The 23,297-nt window shown below is 44.4% G+C and overlaps 1 protein-coding gene across 2 annotated transcripts in view; it reads right to left on the reverse strand.

The window, feature by feature from the left end:
- The window catches only part of Dcaf1 (DDB1 and CUL4 associated factor 1), an 86,143-nt gene extending 69,125 nt beyond the window's left edge, over positions 1-17,018 (reverse strand). For both annotated transcript variants that reach the window (XM_045136333.1, XM_045136334.1), the window contains exons 1-3: positions 16,882-17,018; positions 10,137-10,254; positions 4,582-4,658 (exon numbers count right to left, since the gene is read on the reverse strand). In XM_045136333.1, the coding sequence (XP_044992268.1) occupies positions 4,582-4,658; positions 10,137-10,246 (187 nt within the window). In that variant the 5' untranslated portion in view covers positions 10,247-10,254; positions 16,882-17,018. The remainder of the gene's footprint in view (positions 1-4,581; positions 4,659-10,136; positions 10,255-16,881) is intronic.
- Positions 17,019-23,297: the final 6,279 nt, after the last annotated feature.

Here is a 23,297-nt window from a genome sequence, read left to right on the forward strand (position 1 = left end):
GCTCTAATATGTAGTTTTATCTCAGAGGAATTAAGAGAAAAAACATTAAATGGTATAAATTTCATGGCCTCTACTTTAGTACTCTCTCTTCTGTTCTGTGATCTTCACTTGGATACATGCTCTCTCTTCTCTACTTTTTGCCACATGAACTGGACTGAAATCATCTGAGTCTGTACTGACTATTTATTTCAAATAAATAAAATATTTAAAAAATACAGGCTGAGGATAGAGAGATGGCTTAGTGGATAAGGTGCTTGCCTGCAAAGTCTAAGGATTCAGGTTCGATTCCCCAGTACCCACATAAGGCAGATGCACAAGGTGGTGCATGCATCTAGAGTTTGTTTGCAGCAACTACAGCCCCTGGCAGACCCATTCTCTCCCTCTCTCTGCCTCTTTTCTTTCTCTTCCTATCTCTCTCAAATAAATATTTTTTAAAAAATACTGTCTGCTTATTCAATTATTCAAGGTACTAAACACATTCTCAACTATATTTCCCAACAAGTAAAAGGATAATTATTATTAGAAAGATGAAAGCACACAGAAATACCTTTGTGAGGGCCTGAAGAGGTGGCTCAGTGATTAAGGCTCTTTGCCTGCAGACACTAATGACCCAAGGGTTCATTTCCCAGCACTCAAGTAAGGTCACGTGAACAAAATGGTGCATGCATCTAGAGTCTATTTGCAGAGGCTAGAGACCCTGGCATACCCATTCTCTCTGTCTCTCTTCTATCTCTCTCTGCTTGCAAGTAAATACAATTTTCGTTTAAATCCCCTTTTTGATTTAAAAAAATTCTGAAAAGAGGGCTAGAGAAACGGTTTAGCAGTTAAACACTTGACAGCACAGCCAAAAGACCCAGGTTCAATTCCCCAGTACTCATGTAAGGCAGCTGCACAAGGTGATGCATGTGCCTGGAGTTTGTTTGCAATGGCTGGGGGGCCTGGCATGCCCATTCTCTGTCTCTCAAATAAATAAATATACATATTTATGCATATATATGCATAAAATAAATACACATATTTATGCATACATATATGTATATATATTTATGTATATGTGTGTGTGTGTGTGTGTGTATATATATTTATATATAAAAATCTTTTTTCCATTTTCCAAGGTAGGGTTTCACTCTAGTTCAGGCTGAGCTGGAATCCACTATGTAGTCTCAGGGTGGTCTCAAACTCATGGCAATCTTCCTACCTCTGCCTCCCGGGTACTGGGATTAAAGGCATTTGCCACCACGCCTGGCTCAAATAAATATATATATTTTTTTTTAAGTCTGAAAAGAGAAAGCCTTAAGTCTTTGTACCTGTATCAACTGAGTTTAGCCAAGTACAGTAGTTTGAATATAAATGTCCCTGGTAGGCTCATGTGTTTGAATATCAGTTCCCAGATGATGGTGCTATTTAGGAAGATTGTGGAATCTTTAGGAAGTGGAGCCTGGCTGGAAAAAGTAGGTTACTGCAGGTGCCCCCCCACCCCTTTTTCTCCATACATCTGCTTCCTGTTATATATACAATGATCAGCCAGCTTCCAGTTCCTGCAGACATGTCTTCTTCACCAAGATGGAAGGTATACCCAGGAAGTGTTTACAAAAATCAACCCTTCCCCCTTCATCGTTAAGTCTGGCATTTGGAACTAAATTAGGTTCTCATGTTCTATTTCACCTATATTCAATTTCTCTAGGAATTTAGTCATCTTATCTGTTTTACCTTGTGAAATAAGACAACAAATTAAAGGTCATAAAATTTATTAGTCAGGCATGGCGGCGCAAGCCTAAAAATCCCAGCACTTGGGAGGCAGAGGTAGGAGGAACTGCTGTGAGTTCAAGGCCAGCCTGAGAGTACATAGTGAATTCTAGGTCATTCTGGACTAGAGCAAGATCCTATCTCAAAAAAACCCAAGAAAAACAAATGATCATAAATGTTGGCAGGGATGTGGGAAAAGAGGAACCCTTCTACACTACTGGTGGGAATGCAATCTGGTCCAGCCATTGTGGAAATCAGTGTTGAGGTTCCTAAAACAGCTAAAGATTGATCTACCATATGACCCAGCTATAGCACTCCTAGGCATATATCCAAAGGACTCATCTCATTTCCTTAGAAGTACGTGCTCAACCATGTTTATTGCTGCTCAATTTATAATAGCTGGGAAATGGAACCAGCCTAGATGTCCCTCAACTGATGAGTGGATAATGAAAATGTGGCACATTTATACAATGGAGTTCTACTCAGCAGTAAAGAAAAATGAAGTTATGAAATTTGCAGAAAAATGGATGGATCTGGAAAGGATTATACTAAGTGAGGTAACCCAGGCCCAGAAAGCCAAGCGCCACATGTTCTCTCTCATATGTGGATCCTAGCTACAGATGATTGGGCTTCTGCGTGAGAAGGAAAATACTTGGTAGCAGAGGCCAGTAAGTTGAAAAGGAGACATAAAGGGAAGAGAAAGGAAGGGAGGAGGATACTTAATAGGTTGATATTGTATATATGTAAGTACAATGATTGTAATGAGGAGATAATATGATGGAGAATGAAATTTCAAAGGGGAAAGTGTGGGGGTGGGGAGGGAGGGAATTACCATGAGATATTTTATTATAATCATGGAAAATGTTAATAAAAATTTAAAAATTAAAAAAAAAAAACCCAAGAAAATTGAGGTGTGGTGGCACACACCTTTAATTCCAGCACTTGAGGGCAGAGGTAGGAGAATCTTTGTAAGTTCAAAATCACCCTGAAACTACACAGTGAATTCCAAGTCAGCCTGGCCCAGGGCAAGTCCCTACCTCGAAAAAAAAAAAAGGGGGGGTTCACTGGAGAGATGACTTAGCAGTTAAGGCACTTGTCTGCAAGGCCAAAGGACCCAGGTTCAACTCCCCAGGAGCCACATAAGCCAGAAAGATGCACATGGTAGCTCATGCATCAGTTTGTTTGTTTGCAGCAGCTGGAGGCCCTGGTGCACCCATTCATATTCATTCATTTTTTTTCTCTCTCTCTCTCAAATAAATAAATAAATAAAATATCTTTTTAAAACACCTAGAAAAGAAAACCAACTGGGAGTGTTACAGCATGCCTATAATTGCAGTCTGAGATAGGAGGATCAAAAGTTCTAGACAAAGCATGGAAAATGCTAATAAAAATTTTAAAAAAAAGTTCTAGACAAGGGCTGGAGAGATGGCTTAGTGGTTAAGCACTTGCCTGTGAAGCCTAAGGACCCCGGTTCAAGGTCAATTCCCCAGGACCCACGTTAGCCAGGTGCACAAGGGGGCATACACATCTGGAGTTCATCTGCAGTGGCTAAAGGCACTGGCACATCCATTCTTTCTCTCTCTCTACCTGCCTCTCTGTCTGTCGCTCGCAAGTAAGTAAATAAAAAAAAAAAAAAAAAGTTCTAGACTGGCCTGAGCAACATACCAAGACTGTCTCTCCAAAGAAACATAAGGGGCTAGAGAGATGGCTCAGTAGGTAAGGCACTTGTCTGCAAAGCCTAACAACCTGGGTTCAATTCCTCAGTACACACATTAACAGATGCACAACGTGGCACATGCATCCATAGTTTGTTTGCAGTGGCTGGAGACCCTGGCATGCCCACTATCTGTCTGTCTGTCTGTCTCTCTCTCTCATCTCTCTACTATCTCCCTCTGCTTGCAAATAAATAATAATAATAATTAAAAACCAAAAAAGAAATATAAGTTGGGTGTGGTGGCACATGCCTTTTATCCCAGCATTCGGAAGGGAGAGGTACAAGGATTGCTGTGAGCTTGAGGTCAGCCTGAGACTACATGGTGAACTTTAGGCCACCCTGGGCTAGGGCAAGACTCTGCCTCAAAATTCCCCATCCAAAAAAAAAAAAGAAAGAAAGAAAGAAAAGAATAAGAAGTATAAAATAAAAACACCCAAACTTGCCTAGCAGGGTGGCTCACACCTTTAATCCCATCACTCTGGAGACAGAGGTAAGTAGATCACTTTGAATTCAAAGCTAACCTGGACTACAGAGTGATTCCAAATCAGCCTGGGCTAGGGAGACCTTGCCTCAAAGAGAAAAGAAAAAGACCCAAAGCCAGGCGTGGTGGTGCATGCCTTTAATCCCAGCACCCAGGAGGCAAAGGTAAGAGGATCATTGTGAGTCCAAGGCCACCCTGAGACTACATAGTGAATTCCAGGTCAGCCTGAGCTAGAGTGAAACCCTATCTCAAAACAACAAAAAAAAGGGGGGAGGGCCTGGAGAGACAGCTTAGTGGTTAAAGTGCTTGCCTGCAAAGCCTAAGGACCTAAGTTTGATTCCCCAGTACCCACATAAGCAAGATGCACAAGGTGCATGCATCTGTAGTTCATTTACAGTAGCTACAGGTCCTGGTGTGCCCATTCTCTCTCAAATGAATAAATAAATTTAGAAAAAAAGAAGAAGAGAGGAGGAGGAAGGAAGGAGAAAGGGAGGATGAAGGAAGGAAGGAGGTAGAAGGAAGGGGGAAGGAGGAGAAAGGAAGAAGGAAGGAGGAAGAGGGAGGAGGAAGGACAAGGAAGGAGGAAGAAGGAAAAAGAAGAACAATGACCACCACCTAAGCTTAAGGGAACACATCTTACCAGGATGTCGATCATCAAATGGATCTGGATCCCCTTTACGATATTCTTCGGTTTCCTTTTCAATCAGCTCAGACATCCTAGCATAAAAAGAAGAAAGGATCAATTCTAAACAACCATACAAAAAATGCCAGGCTGAGGTACAAAGATCACTGTGAGTTCAAGACCACCCTGAGAATACATAAAGAATTCCAGGTCAGCCTGAGCTAGAATGAGACCCTGCCTCAAAAACCCAAAAATAAAAGTAAAAAAGCCAGGCATAGTGGCACATGTTGGAAATCCTAAGCACTCAGGAGTCTGAGGCAAGAAGGCCACTAGGAGTTGCAGGGTAGCCTAAGCTGCATAATGAGAACCAGGCAATCAGAGTCATATAGCAAGATCCCAAATGCACCACTAGCTGCAACATCTGATTTTACTATCAAGGTGTAAAATAAAGGCACAGAGTTAGAAAAAAGTGATTCTCCTATTAAGTATATCAAATCTAAATCATCAAGCCAGGAATGGAGAGGTACATGCCTTTAATTTCTAGCACTCCAGAGGCTAAGGCCAAAGGATCTCTATGAGTTGGAAGCCAGCCTAGGCTACAGAGTGAGTTCTAGATCAGCTGGTGCTAAAATAAGACCCTGCCTTCAAAAAAACAAAACCAAAATATACTTTTTGCATGATCACCCTTTGTGATAATGGAAATTTTCAAATATTAGAGAAAAAAGAAGGAAAAACAGAGTATTCTAGAATATTGATTAGAGAAGTCCATGATGTTTTGGAAAACTTAACCTCTTAAGATGCAGAAATTTAGTTATGTAGAACTAAACCATGTAGCCAAGTTTAATTTAGGATACAGCATGTTAGCTACTAGGAACTGTGATAGCCATATATATATTTTTTTTTTTAATTAATTTTTCAAGGTAGGGTTTCACTCTAGCCCAGGCTGACCTGGAATTCACTATAGAGTCTCAGGGTGGCCTAGAACTCACGGCAATCCTCCTACCTCTGCCTCCCAAGTGCTGGGATTAAAGGCGAGCACCACCACGCCCAGTTATCTTTTTTTTTTCCGTAGCCTTATATTTGACTGTCATTAAAATAAACTAAGGCCAGCTTGGGCTAGAGCAAGACCCTACCTCGAAAAAAAAAAAAAATTAAAATGAGCCAGGCATGGTACCGCATGTCTTTAAATCCCAACATGCTGACAACTAAGGTAGGCAGAATGCTAGGAGTTTGAGGGGAGTCTAGGCTATAGAGTAAGTTCTAGGTCAGCATGGGCTAGAGTGAGACCCCTGCCAACAAACCAAACTAACTAACTAACTAAAAAGATTAAAATGGGCTCGAAAAATGGCTTAGCAGTTAAGGCACTAGCCTGCAAAGCCTAAGGACCCAGGTTCAATTTCCCAGGACCCATGTAAGCCAGATGCACAAGGTGACTTATGTATCTGGAGTCTGTTTGCAGTAACTGGAGGCCCTAGCACATCTATTCTCTCTCTCTCTCATAAATAAATAAAAATAAGTAAGTTGGCCGGGCGTGGTGGCACACGCCTTTAATCCCAGCACAGAACCAGAGGTAGGAGTCCCATCGTCCAGAATTCCAGGCTACCCTGAGACTACGTAGTGAATTCCACATCAGCCTGGACTACAGTGAGACCATACCTTGAAAAACCAAACAATTAATTAATTAATTAATTAAATGGGGCTAGGGAGATGGCTCGACAGTTAAAGGTACTTACTTGCAAAGCCTATCAATGCCAGTTCAATTCTCCAGTACCCATGTACAGCCAGATGTACAAAGTAATGCATGTGTCAGGAATTTGTTTGTAGTGGCAAGATGCTCTGGTATGCCCTTTCTCTCTCTCTCTCTCAAATAAATAACAAGATTAAAATACTTCTTTTTGCTAGGGTACTCAAAAGTAATTTTTAGCCTGGCATGAGGGAGCACACTTTTAATCCCTGCACTCAAGAGGCAGAGGATCACTCTGAGAGAAGGCCACCCTGTGACTACCTAGTTAATTCCAGGTCAACCTAGGCTACAGTAAGACCCTACCAAGTGCATAAATAAAAAGAAAATTGAGGGCTGGAGGGATGGCTTAGCAGTTAAGGTGTTTGCCTGCAAAGCCAAAGGATCCAAGTTCAACTCCCCAAGACCCACGTTAGCCAGATGCACAAGGGGGGAGGCGCACGCATCTGGAGTTCATTTGCAGTGGCTACAGACCCTGGCATGCCCAACACACCCATTCTCTCTCTCCCTCCCTCCCTCCCTCTCTCTCTTCCTCACACAAACACACACACACACACACACACACACATAAATGAAAATAAATATTAAAAGAAAAGAAAAGAAAATTGATGGGGCTAGAGAGATAGCTCAGCAGTTAAGGCTCTTGCCTACAAAGCTGAACAACTAGAGTTTGATTTTCCAGTATCAGGGTAAACACCAGTGTACAAAGTGATGTTCGTTCTCTCTCTCTGTGTTTACAAATAAATAAAAAATTAAAAAGAAAAAAAAGAATATTGATACAGCATTATGAACAACTTTCAAAGCATGATACTAGAAGCCAAATATACTAAGAGTATACATGATTCTATTTATATGAAATTCTGGACTAGGCAAAAGTAATCAATCTCTAGCAAGAGAAAGCAGAATGGTTACTTGAGGTAGGGGCAACAGAGGTTTAGATGGTGAAGGGAACATTATAGATTAAGGTAACAGCTCACAGAAAACCTCTAAAATAGGAATGCCCAGCGACGGACACTTAATGAAAGAGGTAGAGGAATACAAGCACTCAGGAAGCTGTCAGAAGCTAGATAATTGTAGGCCTTGGAAAGTACTTGGACTTAATTTAGGGTATTGTACAATAAGCCATTAGACCTTGGGGAATGAACTGTGTTAGGCCAAGCACAGAAACAGGAAGCAAGGTTATTGGAAGTAGCTTAGATATTTAATGATGGTATTTTGGATTAAAGCAGGAATGGTCAAGATTAATTGATAGGTAAAATTAACAGGAATTATTGAGGCTGGATATTTTTATAAGATCTACTAGTAGCCAGGTGTGGTGGTGCACGCCTTTAATCCCAGCACTTGGGAGGCAGAGATAAGGGAACCACTATGAGTTCAAGGCCAAATCCTATATAAACATCTGGGTGTGGCCTGTAACCCCAGTTCCAAAAAAGGGAGCAGAGACTAGAGAATCACCCAGGCTCATGAAAAGAGCAAGCTCCCCTATCAGTAAGAAACTACAGCTCAGGGCTGGAGCAATGGTTCAGCAGTTAAGGTGCTTGCCCACAGAATCTAACAACCTGGGTTCATTTCCCCAGTACCCACATAAAAGGCAGATGTAGCTGGGCGTGGTAGCACATTCCTTCAATCTCAGCACTTGGGAGGCAGACATTAGGAGGATCACGTTGAGTTCCAGGCCACACTGAGACTACATAGTGAATTCTAGGTTAGCCTAGGCTAGCTACCTCGAAAAAACAAAAAAGGGCTGGAGAGATGGCTTAGCGATTAAGTCGTTTGCCTGCAAAGCCAAAAGATCTCCATTCAGTTCTCCAGGACCTACGTAAGCCAAATGCACAAGGGGGCACATGCATCTGGAGTTTGTTTGCAGTGGCTGGAAGCCCTGGCGTGCCCATTCTCTCCCTCTCCCTCTCTCTCTCTCTCTCTCTCTCCCTGTTTCTCTTTCTCAAACAAATAATTTTTTTAAAAAAGCCAAATGTAGCATGTGTCTGCAGTTCATTTGCAGCAGCCTAAAGCCCTTGCACACACATGCACACTTGCTTGCTCATACATTCTCTCTCTCTGCTTGCAAAGAAATATTTTCTAATTTTTTTTTTTTTGAAAAAGGAACTATAGCTGGGTGTGACAGCACACACCTTTAATCCCAGCACTGGGAGGCAGAGGTAGAAGGATTGCTGTGAGTTTGAGGTCACCCTGAGACTATATAGTTAATTCTAGAATTCCAAGTCAGCCTGGGCTAGAGTGAAACCTACCTTAAACAACCCAAAAAAACTAGGAACTACAGGGCTAGAGAGATGATAGCTTAACAGCTAAGGCACTTGTCTACAAAGCCTAAGGACCCATGTTCTACTCCCCAGATCCCACGTTAGCCAGACACACAAAGGTGAGCAAGTGCAAGGTCATACATGCCTACTAGGTGGTACAAGCATTTGGAGATCAATTTCAGTGACTGATTTTCTCTCTCTCTCTCACATGCGTGCTCTGTCTAAAATAAAATAAAATTTCAAAAAATAAAAATAAAGGAACTGCAGCTCAAAATGAGAATAGGCAGAAGAGCAATAAAGCAGGACTCTCCACCATATGCAGCACTGCAAGGGCACATACACCTAACACTACACACACCACACCACACACACAAACACAAAAGCAAAAAAAAAGAAGAAAGACAAAGTCAGTTTCAGAATTCTGTCAGGAATAAAATGTTCCTCCACATGAATGTTTTAACATAGTTGTGTAAAAAGAAACAAACTGTATATGAAAATTAAAAAAAAAAAAAACTTCAGGGCTGGAGAGATGGCTTAACAGTTACGGCATTTGTCTACGAAGCCAAAGGACCCAGGTTTGATTCCCCAGGACCCACGTAAGCCAGATGTACAAGGGCCACATGCGTCTGGAGTTCACTGGCACTGTCTATAGGCCCTGACATGCTCATTCTCTCTCTGTCTCTCTTCTCTATCTTTCTCTCTCCCTGCTTGCAAATAAAATTTAAAAAAAAAAAATAAAAAGAACTTCAGTGGGGCTGGAGAGATGGTTTAGCAATTAATGCATTTGCCTGCAAAAAGCCAAAGGACCTTGGTTTGATTCCCCAGGACCCACATAAGCCAGATGCACATCTGGAGTACACATCTGGAGTTTGTTTGCAGTGGCTGGAGGCCCTGGCACGCCCATTCCCCCCACACACCTGCCCTTCTTTCTCTCTCTCAAATGAATAAAAAATATATCAATTTATTTATTTAAAAAAAATTCAGGGCTGGAGAGATGGCTTAGCGGTTAAGCGCTTGCCTATGAAGCCTAAGGACCCCGGTTCGAGGCTCGGTTCCCCAGGTCCCACGTTAGCCAGATGCACAAGGGGGCGCATGCATCTGGAGTTCGTTTGCAGAGGCTGGAAGCCCTGGCGCGCCCATCCTCTCTCTCTCCCTCTATCTGTCTTTCTCTCTGTGTCTGTTGCTCTCAAATAAATAAATAAATAAATAAATAAAAAATAAAAAATAAAAAAAATTCAATGGGGCTGAAGAGATGGCTTAGCAGTTAAGGCATTAAAGCCAAAGGACTTAGGTTCGATTCCCAAAGACCCATGTAAGCCAGATGCACATGGTGGCACATGTGTCAAGTTAATTTGCAGTGGCTGAAGGCCCTGGTGTGCCCGTTTTCTCTCTCTCTCTGCCTCTTTCCCTCTCTCACTTTCTCAAATAAATAAATAAATTTTTTTAATTAAAAAAAGGGGGGAGGGAAGGAATTAACACGGGATTTTTTTATAATCATGGAAAATGCTAATAAAAATTTTAAAAAATTAAATTAAATTAAATAATAAAAAAAAAAACTTCAATGTTCTTACCTGGTAAGGATAGGTACCATATCCTGCCCACTGCCATGTTCCTTTTCCCACTGCTCCAGCAGCGTAGTGAGCTCGGCTTTGGAGTCCACATGTACCACTACTGTAGTCATAGCTTGGCCTAAGGAAGCCAAAAACAAAAAATGAACATAAGCAAAATATAAACCTTGGCTCAGTATGGTAATGCAGGCCTTTAATCCCAGCACTCAGGAGGAAGAGGTAGGAGGATCACTGTGAGTTCCAGGCCACCCTGAGACTACATAGTGAATTCCAGATCAGCCTGGGGTACAGTGAAACCCTACCTTGAAAAACCAAACTAAAATAAAATGAATAAATAAAACCTGGGGCTACAGAGATGGCTTAGCAAGTAAGACATTTGCCTGCAAAGCCTAAAAACCACAGTTCAGGTCCCCAGATGGATGTAGTACTTGTGTATCTGGTGGGTACTAGAAAAACAAACCCAGGTCATTAGGTTTGCAGGCACACACCTTAACTGCTGAGCAGTTGTTTGGTTCGTTTTTGTCATGGTAGGGTCTCACTCTAGCCCAAGCTAACCTGGAATTCACTATGTAGTCTCAGGGTGGCCCCGAACTCACAGCATTCCTCCTACCTCTGCCTTCTGAGTGCTGGGATTAAAGGGATGCACTACCACGCCCGGCTCAGCCCCTACTTTTTTCAATGGAAAAAAAAAAATGGGGAATTCCACTTAGATAACTTAAGTAATTAGCCTTAGAGTACACGTTTTGTGACAATTTGTATGCTTTCACCTATTTTATACCCCCCCCTCCCAAGGTAGGGTCTCATTCTAGTCCAGGGTGACTTGGAATTTACTATGTACTCTCAGACTGGTCTCAGACTCACAGCTGGGACTAAAACCACGCCTGACTCACCTCTTTTATTTCTTTTTAGAAAGAGAATGGGCACACCAGTACCTTCAGCCTGCTGCAAGCAAACTCCAGGCGCAGGCAACCCCTGTGCATCTGGCTTACATGGGACCAGGAGAATCGAACCTGTCCTTTGGCTTTACAGGCAAGCGCCTTAACAGTTAAGCCATCTCTCCACCCCTTTCTATTTTTGAGAGAGTTTTTTTCTTTAAGGCTTTTATTTATGGTATTGGTGGTGCTAGGGATCAAACCCAGGGACTTGATCATACTAGGTTCAGAGCTTCACCACTCACCTGTATCACTAGCCCTACGGTTTTCATTTTGGAGAATTGGGGATATAATCTAGGGCCTCATACTACTCTAGTAGCTTTACTCTACCACGAAGCTATATCCCAACTCTTTTCCCCTCTTTTTCAGACCGGATCTCACTAAGAGGCCCTAGTGTACACACACTCTCTTTCTCCCTCTCTGTCTCAAATAAAAATAATTTTAAATAAATACTAAAGAACTGGAAAAAGGACTGGAGAGATGGCTTAGCAGTTAAAGTGCTTGCCTGCAAAGCCAAAGGATCCAAGTGAAATACCCCAGACCCCACATATACCAGAAGCACAAGGTGGATCATACATCTGGAGTTCATTTGCAGCAGCTGGAGGCCCTGGAGTGCCCATGGTCGTTCTCATTCTCTCTCTCTCCCCTCCCCATCCCTCCCTTCCTGCCTATTTCTCTCTCTCAAGTAAATAAAGAAAAATAAAATATTTTTTAAAAATAACTGGATATCCATGACCTCACAGTGCCTGACACTACCTACACAAGACCATCATAATAGTAAGAGGAAAAGATCATGACATCAAAATAAAAAACGAGACTGATTGAGAGGGGGGAGGGGATATGATGGAGATGAAGATGAAGTTTCAAAGGGGAAAGTGGGGAGAGGAAGAGCATTACCATGGGATATTTTTTATAATGATGGAAGTTCTTACAATTAAAAAAATTGAAGGGCTGGAGAGATGGCTTAGTGGTTAAGCGTTTGCCTGTGAAGCCTAAGGACCCCGGTTCGAGGCTCGGTTCCCCAGGTCCCACGTTAGCCAGATGCACAAGGGGGTGCACACGTCTGGAGTTCGTTTGCAGAGGCTGGAGGCCCTGGCGCGCCCATTCTCTCTCTCTCCCTCTATCTGTCTTTCTCTTTGTGTCTGTCGCTCTCAAATAAATAAATAAATAATTAAAAAAAATTGAAAAGAAAAATCAATAAATAAATAAACTAAAATAAAATACAGCCAGACGTGGTAGTGCACACCTTTAATCCCAGCACTCGGGAAGCTGAGGTAGGAGGATCGCCATGAGTTCAAGGCCATCCTGAGAGTACAGAGTGAATTTCAGGTCAGCCTGAACTAGAGACCCTACCTCAAAAAACAAAAATAACAATAAAAATAAAATAAAAAATAAAATCTGGGAGTGTTGGTGCATGCCTTTAATCCCAGCACTCATGAGGCAGAGGTAGGAGGATTACTGTGAGTTCGAGGCCACCCTGAATTCCAGGTCAGCCTGAGCTAGAGTGAAACCCTACCTTGAAAAACAAAAAACAAAAACAAGGGCTGGAGAGATAGTTTATTGGTTAAGACACATGCCTACGAAGCCTAAGGTCCCAGGTTTGATTATCCATGTCCCATGTAAGCCAGGTGCACAAGGTGGTACATGCACCTGGAGTTCATTTGCAGTGGCTAGAGGCCCTGGCACACCCATTCTCACTCTCTCTCTCTTCCACTCTCTCTTTCTCTAATAAATATAAATCTAAAAAATAAAATGTGTATTACACAGTTGACCATGTTTTCAACTTGTTGTTGTTGTTTTTGTATTGTTTTTCTGAGACAAGTTCTCACTATGTGTCTCTAGCCACACTGAAACTCTAGGTAAACCAAGCTGGGCACAAATTTGCAGTAATTGTCACAAGCAAATGAATCCAGAGCCTGGACTATATAGCTCAAATCTTGCCAATCACCATTTTTAAATATTTCATTAGCAATTATTAATTACACATAATAGGTTTCACTGTGACATTATCATAAATGGACATAATGTATTTTCTTCACATGTACCCTCATAACAATCTTTATCCCCCTCCCATTCCTGAAGATCTCCTTCCTCTTCTCAAGCACTCCTTGAGTGTCTTGTTTTTCTTCTCAATTCACCATGTTTCAAAGGAATTTGTAAAGCATTATGCAGAAAATATTGCATGTCTAATGATGACACAATGGTCACTAGTCACCTAAGAGAGACTCTCAGCATGAAATACTGAAGTACTTACATTCTTCTAAATTTTCACAGCTATCAAGCTCATCTTTTACATATGAGGAAATGGACTTAAAAGAGAGGTTCCCAAGACCAATCATCAACTGCTTCATGGTACAGAAAAAGAATGAATAATTCATATCACAGTAGAGTTAATCCCAGAACTCAAAAGGCTGAGATAGGAGAATCATTATGAATTTCCAGGCCAGCCTGGTCTACAGAGTTAGTTACAGGTCAACCTAAGCTAAAGTAAGACTTTGCCTCAAAAGAAAAATAAAGAATTAGCCAGACATGGTGGCACACACCTTTAATCCCAGCACTCAGAGGTAGAGGTAGGAGGATTGCCATGAGTTCGAGGTCATCCTGAGACTAGTGAATTCCAGTTCAGCCTGGGCTACAGTGAGATCCTACATCAAAAAAACAAAAATTAAATAAAAGTGCCTATCTCACTCAGGAGGCAGAGGTAGAAGGATCACTGTGAGCCTAAGGCCAGCCTGAGACTCTATAGTGAATTCCAGGTCAGCCTGGGCTAGAGTGAGACCCTAACTTGAAACACAAAAGAGCAAAGTATAAAATGCTGTACATAATATGCTATTTGTTACAAATTTATTTAAAAGTGCCTATCTGGACCTGGGCGTGGTGGCACTTGGGAGCCAGAGGTAGGAGGACTGCAAGAGTTCAAGGCTATCCTGAAACTATATAGTGAATTCCACTTTAGCCTGGGCTAGTGAGATCCTACCTTGAAAAATGAAAAAAATAAAATAAAATAAAAGTGCCTATCTCACTCAGGAGGCAGAGGTAGGAGGATCATTGTGAGTTTGAGGCCAGCCTGAGACTACATAGTGAATTCCAGGTCAGTGAAAACAAAAACAGAAGAGTGCCTATTTCTTGTAATGAAACACCCCAAAAAGAAATAGGTATGTATTACATAATGGCAAGTAACTAAGTAACGGATTGTGAATGGGATAAATGCTTTTCACTCCGTTTTTTGGTGCACTCAGGAGACACGAGGTAGGAGGATTTCTGTGAGATGAAGGCCAGCCTGGAGCCACAAAGTGAATTCAAGGTAAGCTTGGGATAGAGTGCCCTGCCTCAAAAAAAAAAAAAAAAAAAATCCATTTAAGTAGAGCTTGTGATGCACATCAGCATCCCAGCACCAAAAGGCTGAGAGAAAGCCCTGTGTGGCGGCACACACCTTTAATCCCAGCACTTGTGAGGCAGAGGTAGGAGTGCTGTGAGTGCAAGGCCACCCTGGGACATCATGAATTCCAGGTCAGCCTGGGGTAGGGTGACACCCTACCTCGAAGAAAAAAGAGAGAAAAAGAAAAGGCTGAGAGAGCATGTCTCAAAAACCTAAAGGCAGCCAGACCTGGTGGAGCCTGCCTTTAATCCCAGCACTTGGGAGGCAGAGGTAGGAGGTTTGCCATGAGTTCGAGGCCACCCTGAGATTACATAGTAGATTCCAGGTCAGCCTTGGCTAGAGTGAAACCCTATCTCAGGGCAGGGAGGGGGGATTCTAAAGGTAGGGGTGGGAGTGGGGAGAGATGCAGCTTAATTACTTCAGTAGTATAGAGTGTGCCCTGCCCTGGGATAGTACTCATCACCAGAAAAGAGAGAAGAAAAAAGAAATTCCCCAGTTTAAATGTTCAAGTAAAAACTTACTATCCCAGACTATCTCCTTTATTAAAACAGTCCAGTGTAAATCAACTCCAATCACTTCAATTTAACATGTGATTCATTCTATCAGATTCCTCCTCTATTAAATGAACGTCTAAGGTAGATGTGTAAAATATTGTGTTCAAGATATGATCAGTACAAGCCAGGCGTGGAGGTACACGCCTTTAATCCCAGCACTGGGGAGGCAGAAGTAGGATAGCTGTGAGTTCCAGGCCATCTTGGGACTACAGATTGAGTTCCCGGTTAGCCTGGTCTAGAGTGAGACCCTGCCTCAAAAAATACAAAAATAACGATGAGTAAAAAATGGTTTCCTTAGCTGGGGGTGGTGGCGCACGCCTTTAATCCCAGCACTCGGGAGGCAGAGATAGGAGGATCACTGTGAGCTCAAGGCCACCTTGAGACTCCATAGTGAATTCCAGGTCAGCCGGGGCTACAGTGAGACCCTACCTCAAAAAACCAAAAAAAAAAAAAAAAAAAATGGTTTCCTTGGGGCTGGAGAGATGGCTTAGTGGTTAAGGCATTTGTCTGTGAAGCCTGAGGACCTACGTTCTATTCCCCAGTACCCATGTAAGCCAGATGCACAAGGTGGCACATGCACCTGTAGTTTGCAGTGGCTAGAGGCCCTGGTGCGCCCATTCTGTCTTTCTCTCCTATAAATAAAATACTTTAAAAGAAACAGTTTCCTCAAATCCTCTACTGTCACCTTAACATACAAAAATGTTAATGGTTCGAACTAATGAGGTGGTATATATACAAACACAAATCTTACCAACATCAAGCAGAACTACAAATCGATTCCTAAAGTCAAAATATACACACTTATGTAAGTCTTAAAGTAAACTCCAATAAAATGGGGAGAGGGGAACCCTTGGGATGGAGCTACCAGTGAACCTCTCTCAAGTGTCTGGAACAGGAAGACGCTGCTACTACAAATTAATAAAACACACAGACTTATTAAAAGGCTTCACCGGAAACAGCAAGGAAAACCAAGAGCAGCATGGGGAGGACAAGAACCAGTGGCTAATGACTCAAGGAACTATTACAAAACTCCAAACCCACTTCCCTCAGCAAATGGGAAACCTACGGGTTACCCCCACACCTCACGACCTCCCCCCCCCCCCCGCCCCGACAGTAAGAGGAAGCCGACCGACACCTTCCAGGAAAACAAAACCGAGTAATGGTAAACATCCCAACAGAGAAGTAAAGCCCCGGCGAAGCAGCTCCAGGAGAGCCTGGCGGGTGATCTGAGGTCTGACTCCACACTGCGGCTCCCGCCGCACATCCCGCTGCTCGGCCCACTCCCCGGTCGCGGCGGGAGGACCGTCCCCGAGAGCTCCGCCCCCTCCCGCCCCGGTCCGAGAGCTGGGCGGCTGCAAATAGGAGGCGGAGGGGGAAAGCCCGCCCAGGTGACTTGAGCCTGGAGGCGGAGACGCGGTGCGGGGAAGGGGGTCCCGCCGTACGGCAAGGGAAGATGGAGCCCCCCAGCCCGTACGGAAGAGACTGGCAAGGTGATGAGAAGGCGCCCCGGCTTCAGGTAGGGGACGGGCACACCCCTGGGGCCCCACCCCCACCACACACACACACACACACACACACTCCGGCCAGAAGAGTTTACTCCCGGTAAGCTTCTCCAGGAGACTGGAGGAAGAACGCGGAAGCCCCGCCCCCAAGGCCAGGACTCAAGAAAGAGGAAAAGTCCTGTCAAACCACCCCCACCCCACCGCCGACCGGACCTCCGATGGCCCGGCCCGCCCCCTCCTCGCCAGCAGCCCAAGCAGGTGCCGCCCCTCCCCCAGCCCGGCGCCCACTCTCCCGCCCAGCCGGCCGCGCGCTCCGTCTTCCTCCTTTAAAAAAAAAAAAAAAAAGAAAGAAAAGCCCTTCTCTTTCCTTTCCTCACTCACCTTCCCGGGCGGCTCCGCCGCTTCCCCCCCCCCTCCCTGATGCCGCCAGCGGCCACAGTTCACACACACACACAAACACACACACACACCGCTTCAGGTCCCGCACTCACTCTCCCTCACTCGCGCACACACACACACACACAGCGCGACCACGGCTCCGGAGCGGCCCACATATTATGCGTCACTCGTATGCTTACGTGCCGAGCGCGCGCGCGCAGACTTGGCGCGAGTGTTGGCAGTGCGCGCGCGCGCGGAGGAAAGTTTGAAGGGTCCCACGGGCACCTGGGAAATGAAGTCCCGCGTCGAAGGGGCCGGTGCCACCAGTAATGATGAGTGACGTAAGCGCCTCTCCTGGCGCGTGGGCTGCTGGGGATTGTAGTTTTCCGCCTGAAAGGTGAATTGCTGTGTGCTCATTGGCTGTTTGCAAAGGCGGAAGCGAAAAGTGAGGGACTTAATACCTTTCTAAATCCTGGCTAATAGCAAGCCTGAGGCTGTCAGTACTTTATTCTACCCCAAGTGTCAACGCAAAGGTTCAGTAGTATTCTGTTTGCCACCTCAGCCTTAGAATATAGCAAGAAGGAATTCCCTCACAAGTGTATCAGAAATCACTACTCATGAAACACGTCGTTGGTTTTTGTTATTCTATTCAAGACCGAGTCTTCAGGGATTAATAAACTTTTATTCCCAGGTAGTATATGTAAGGTACAAGAATGGAAAAATCAAAAACTCACAGATGAGTCGGGCGTGGCGGCGCACACCTTTAGTCCCAAGCATTTGAGTTAGAGGCCACACTGAAAGATTACATAGTGAATTCCAGGTCAACCAATGTGAAGCATCAAAAGACTCTTAACTGGGCCGGGCGTCGTGGTGCACGCCTTTAATCCCAGCACTCGGGAGGCAGAGGTAGGAGGATCACCATGAGTTCAAGGCCACCCTGAGACTACATAGTGATTTCCAGGTCAGCCTGGGCTAGTGTGAGACCCTACCTCGTAAAAAAGAAAATGAAAAGAAAAAGAAAAAAAAAAAGAGAGAAAGAAAGAAAGAAAATGGATCGTATGTAAAGGCGTGAAACATAAACATAATTCCACAACTGAGCAGAATCTCAACAAGACCCTAGCCAGCCTTGAGTAGGGCCTGCTGTACCCTTTGATAGAATCGCCACCAGTGTTCTTCATTTGAAGAACACATGACAGGCTGCTGTCATGAGATTCCACAGCTAGTAAGAAGCCTGGGTGCTGGTCTCTTAAGTCCATTCTCCATGTGATTTCAATGTTCCTCCCTCCTTCACTTACATGTGTAAGTTAAAGGAACAACTGCTCAAGGTACAGTCAGGAATGTATGGTGGTGGCAGGCCCACAATATAGCTATGTCTTTCTTGCAACACCCCTTCAAGCAACTTTATTTCATTCCTGCTTGGACCACGAGCCAAAATGTACAGGGATGGAGTCCACTCCCAATACCTACATCTGTCTGTGATCAGCTGGCTTCCCCACTGCCAAGAGTTTCTCATAGAAGGAACCCTTGAGGGAACCCAAAGCCCAACTCAGCAGAGCAGGAGTCACTGCCTCAGTCTGTCACCAGATGGCACTCCTCCTCTTTGGAAACCCAGCCTGGGCCCTGGATTGCTGATGGTCTTGAGGCGCATCAAGTGAAATGTATGGCCTCAAAGAAACTAAGACCCAGAAGACTGTGGAAGGATGTATAGGACATGTCCCGGAGCAACTTCCTTAAAAACCCTGTGCGTGGGGTGCGGTAGTGGTGCATATCTATAATCCCAACACTTGAGAAGTGGAGGCAGGAGAATCAGAAGTTTAAGATCCTCATTAGCAGCAGAGCATGGTGGCACACGCCTTTCATCCCAGCACTTGGGAGTCAGAGGTTAGAGGATCACCATGAATTCAAGGTCAACCTGAGACTACATAGTGAATTCTAGGTCTAGACTAGAGTGAGACCTGGGGAAATTCAAATTTCTTGGGGTTCATTGTTTCAATAGTCTGGTAGCTAAAGGAAATGGGACATGTATCTCTTCAGAGTATCTTCTTTCCTTCCAGTCCAATTATGTAGCCAAGGATGACCTTATACTGGTGGTCCTCTTGCCCTTATCTCCCTAGTGCTAAGATTCCAAGCATGTGTCAGCACAATTCAGGAGTTGTAATAGCTACTCTTCACCACCTATCTCCCCATTCTCTGCCCCAACAAAGAGCTAATCATTAAATGGGTCAGAGTATGGGAAGAGGATCTTCTCCTAGGCCTCCTCACGAATGAATACACTACATCTGATCAAAATTGAAAAGTGGTGAAGGTCAAGGAAACCCCTTGAGTGTGAAACTCGACATGTTCACATTCCCCCTAAGACAGTCCGTTAACATTGCCTTCTTGCTTGGGATGCAGCCTGAATTTGGAATTCTTGCACAGTTCCCTCCTTCCCTGGGATTCACTGGCAGAACAGTGATGTCATAATGAAAGTGAGTAGAGGGCAAACAAGGTGACTTAGAGGTAGTATACCCTGGGGCCATTCTCACAGTGTACTTGCCCAGCAGTGGTCGGATGGACAGGCCCAAATGGCGCTCTAGGTCCTCTCCCACCCCTGTCTGATCCCCTGGTGAATGTGCCAGTCATCATCCCCACTGCCCCCTTGGGCCCAGCCCTTCCCAGAGGCCATGCTCCAGTTGCAGGTTGGACAAAAGTACAGGGAAGAGGGATGGCGGGATGGCTTAGTGGTTAAGGCGTTTGTCTGCAAGGCCAAAGGACCTTCGATTCCCCAGGACCCATGTTAGCCAGATGCACAAGGGGGCACATGCATCTGGAGTTCGTTTGCAGTGGCAGGAGGCCCTGGCACACCCATTCTCTCCCTCCCTCTCTCTCCCTCTTTTTCTGTAAATAAAAATACAATATTTTTTTAAAAAAAGAAGTACAAGAAGGGTAGAAACAGTCCTTCCTAGCTTTTGCTTCAGATTCCTATGAAAGCGGAAATAGCAATGGAGTCCCAGTCTTGCTTTCAAGCTCCCAGAAGCTCATGGGTATTTTTTCTTTTACAATATATGTTTGTAGCTATAACACATTTCTGTAGGATTTCAGGATCTCTAGCCATTGGGGAGCACTCTAGCCTAGAGCTTCTTCACTCCTCCAGTTCCTTCATTTGGAAAGAATATCTTTGTCTAATGAGTATAGTATGCTGCTCTAACTGCCCTCCACCCTACCCCACTCCATCCCAACTCAGAGACCCTCTACCACCATCAACTGGTGTCACTACCTCCTGCTTCTCCACAAACCTGACTTCCACAAACCAGGCCTAGAGGCCTGGAGCCCTGAGATAATCCCAGATATCGCACTGGAGTACCCTCTAAAGCCTGCAAACCAAAGCCATCAACAAGAGGCATTGTTAGATGCAGAGAGGGCCCTGGACTCTTACCGTAGGGACAGCTCTTCTTCATTCCCTAAGAGGTATGGTTATATCTCTATGAAAAGTCACATGATGTTCCTGAGGACAGTCTCCTCTGCCCAGCTCCTGCTTCTTAGGGTCCAGAAATGTCACAAGATAGATTTTTGTGAAGTCACAAAGCTGACTGCCTCTTCCCAGGGCCAGGGAGCAGGACAACCAGGCATGACTCTGGAAGAGAGAGCTTCAGAAACAGCTTTTTTTACAGGGGGAGGAGGGTTGTTTATTTGGTTTTTACTTTTTATTTGATTTATTTTTTTATTTTTTTACAGAGAAAGAGAGAATGAGGCAGATAGTGAGAGAGAGAGAAAATGGGTACACCAGGGCCTCTAGCCACTGCAAATGAACTCTAGACGCATCTGGCTTACGTGGGTACTGGGGAATTGAACTTGGGTCCTTAGGCTTCACAGGTCCTTAACCACTAAGCAATCTCTCCAGCCCAGAACAGTCTTTTGACCAAAGAAGGGGATGTAGAGCCTGAAGGGACTCACTGGACCAGCCTAAGGTTAGAGTGGATCTGTTGCAGTTACCGTCTCATTGCTGGGACAAACACCTGACAAAGAGCTCATAGGAGGTAAGGGTTTATTTCAGGCTTACAGTTTCCAAGGGAAACTTCACCTTGGTGGAAGAAGCTGGCCTGCAGAGAGAGAACCAGAGGAAATACCAGAAGCATGAGCTGACTGTGGAGACACCATGGGGCTGGACTCAAGACCCATCCCCAGTGAAGCCCTGCTGGAGACTTAAGTGGGAAGCCCATTCTCTCTCTCTCCCTCCCCCCCCCCTCTCTTTCAAATAAATAAAGGCCTGGAAAGATGGCTTAGTGGTAAAGGCACTTGCCTGCAAAGCCAAAGGACCTAGGTTTGATTCCCCAAGACCCACGTAAGCCAGATGCATAAGATGGTGTATGCTTCTGGAATTTGTTTGCAGCGGCTGGATGCCATGATGCACCCATTCTCTCCCTTCCTTTCTCTGCCTTTGTCTCTCTCAAATAAATAAATAAAAATATATTTTTAAATAAATAAATTTAAAAATTCATAACAGCCAGGCATGGTGGCGCACGCCTTTAATCCCAGCACTCAGGAGGCAGAAGTAGGATGATCCATGTGAGTTCGAGGCCACCCTGAGACTACATAGTGAATTACAGGTCAGCCTGGGCTACAGCAAGACCCTACCTCGAAAAACCAGGACTGGAAAGACGGCTTAGTGGTTAAGACACTTGCCTACGAAGCCTAAGGACACATATTCCACTCTCCAGATCCCACGTAAGCCAGGCACACAAGGTGATGCAAACGCACAAGGTCACACATATGTACAAGATGCCACATGTATCTGGAGTTCCATCGTAGTGACTGAGGCCCTGGCATGCCAATTCTCTTTCTCTCTCTCTCTCTCTCTCTCATAAAGGTGTGTGCCACCAAGCCCAGCAAAAAAGAAAAATGAAAAGCAAAAAAACAAAAAAATAAAATAAAAGGAATGAAAAGTTCATAGTGACAATTTCAATTTCAGTTAAATAAATATTTGTTAGTATAAGTATGTTCCATGTGATATTATTTTTTATTTTAATTTAATTTTAATTTTTGAGCAGAGAGAGATAGAAGAGAGACAGAGAGAGAATGGGCATGCCAGGGCCTCTAGCCATTGCAAACAAACTTCAGACGCATGTGCCCCTTGTACATCTGGCTTACATGTGTCCTGAGAATCGAACCTGGGTCCTTTGTCTTTGTAAGCAAATACCTTAACAGCTAAGCCATCTCTCCAGCCCTTCCATGTGATATTTGTGGCATATTTATACTTTAAAATTATGGCCAGGTGTGGTGGCGCATGCTTTTAAGAATCCCAGCACTTGAGAGACAGAGGTAAGAGAATCACTATGAGTTCAAGGCCACTCTGAGACTATATAGTGAATTCCAGGTCAGCCTGGACTAGAGTGAAACCCTACCTGAAAAAATAAAAAGCCAGGCATGGTGGAGCACACCTTTAATCCAGCACTCAGGAGGCAGAGGTAGAAGGATCACAGTGAGTTCCAGGCCACCCTGAGACTACAGAGTGAATTCCAGATCAGCCTGAGCTAGAGTGAGACCCTACCTCGGGAAAAAAAAAAAAAAAAAAAAAGAAGGAAAGAAAGAAAGAAAGAAAGAGAGAAAGAAAGATAGAAAGAAAAACAACCCGAGGGCTAGAGCAATGGCTTAATGGTTAAGATACTTGCCTACAAAGCCAAAGGACTCGGGTTTGATTCCCCAGGACCCACTTAAGCCCAATGCAAAAGGTGGCACATGCACCTGGAGTTCATTTGCAGTGGCTAGAGGCCCTGGTGCGCCCATTCTCTCTCTCTCTCTCTCTTTCTCTCTCTCTCCTTCATTCTCTATCTCTCAAAATAAATAAATAAAAATAAATTTAAAAAAACTGGGGGCTGGAGAGATGGCTTAGTGGTTAAGATGCTTGCCTGTGAAGCCTAGGGATCCAGGTACAATTCTCTAGATCCCATGTAAGCCAGATGCACAAGGGATCACATGCATCTGGAGTTCGTTTGCAATGGCTAGAGGCCCCGGTGTGCCCATACTCTCTCTCTCTCTCTCTCTCTCTCTCTGTCTGTCTCTCTCTCTTATAAACAAATAAAAATATAAACAAACAAACACAACAGCCTGGAGCCGGGTGTGGTGGCACACGCCATTAATCCCAGCACTTGGGAGGCAGAGGTAGGAGAATCCCCATGAGTTCAAGACCATCCTGAGACTACATAGTGAATTCCATGTCAGACTGAACTACAGTGAGATCCTACCTTGAAACACCAAACAACCTGGGCATGGTGAGCACATACCTTTAATACCAGCACGGGGGAGGCAGAGGTAGGAGGATTGCCAGGAATTCAAGGCCACCCTGAGACTACACAGTGAATTCTAGGTCAGCCTGGGCTACAGCAAGACCCTGCCTTGGAAAAAAAATTAAAAGAAAAATACAGCCTGCAGCCAGGCCTGGT

The sequence above is a fragment of the Jaculus jaculus genome, chromosome 17 (assembly GCF_020740685.1).
Source record: "Jaculus jaculus isolate mJacJac1 chromosome 17, mJacJac1.mat.Y.cur, whole genome shotgun sequence".
NCBI lineage: Eukaryota > Metazoa > Chordata > Mammalia > Rodentia > Dipodidae > Jaculus > Jaculus jaculus.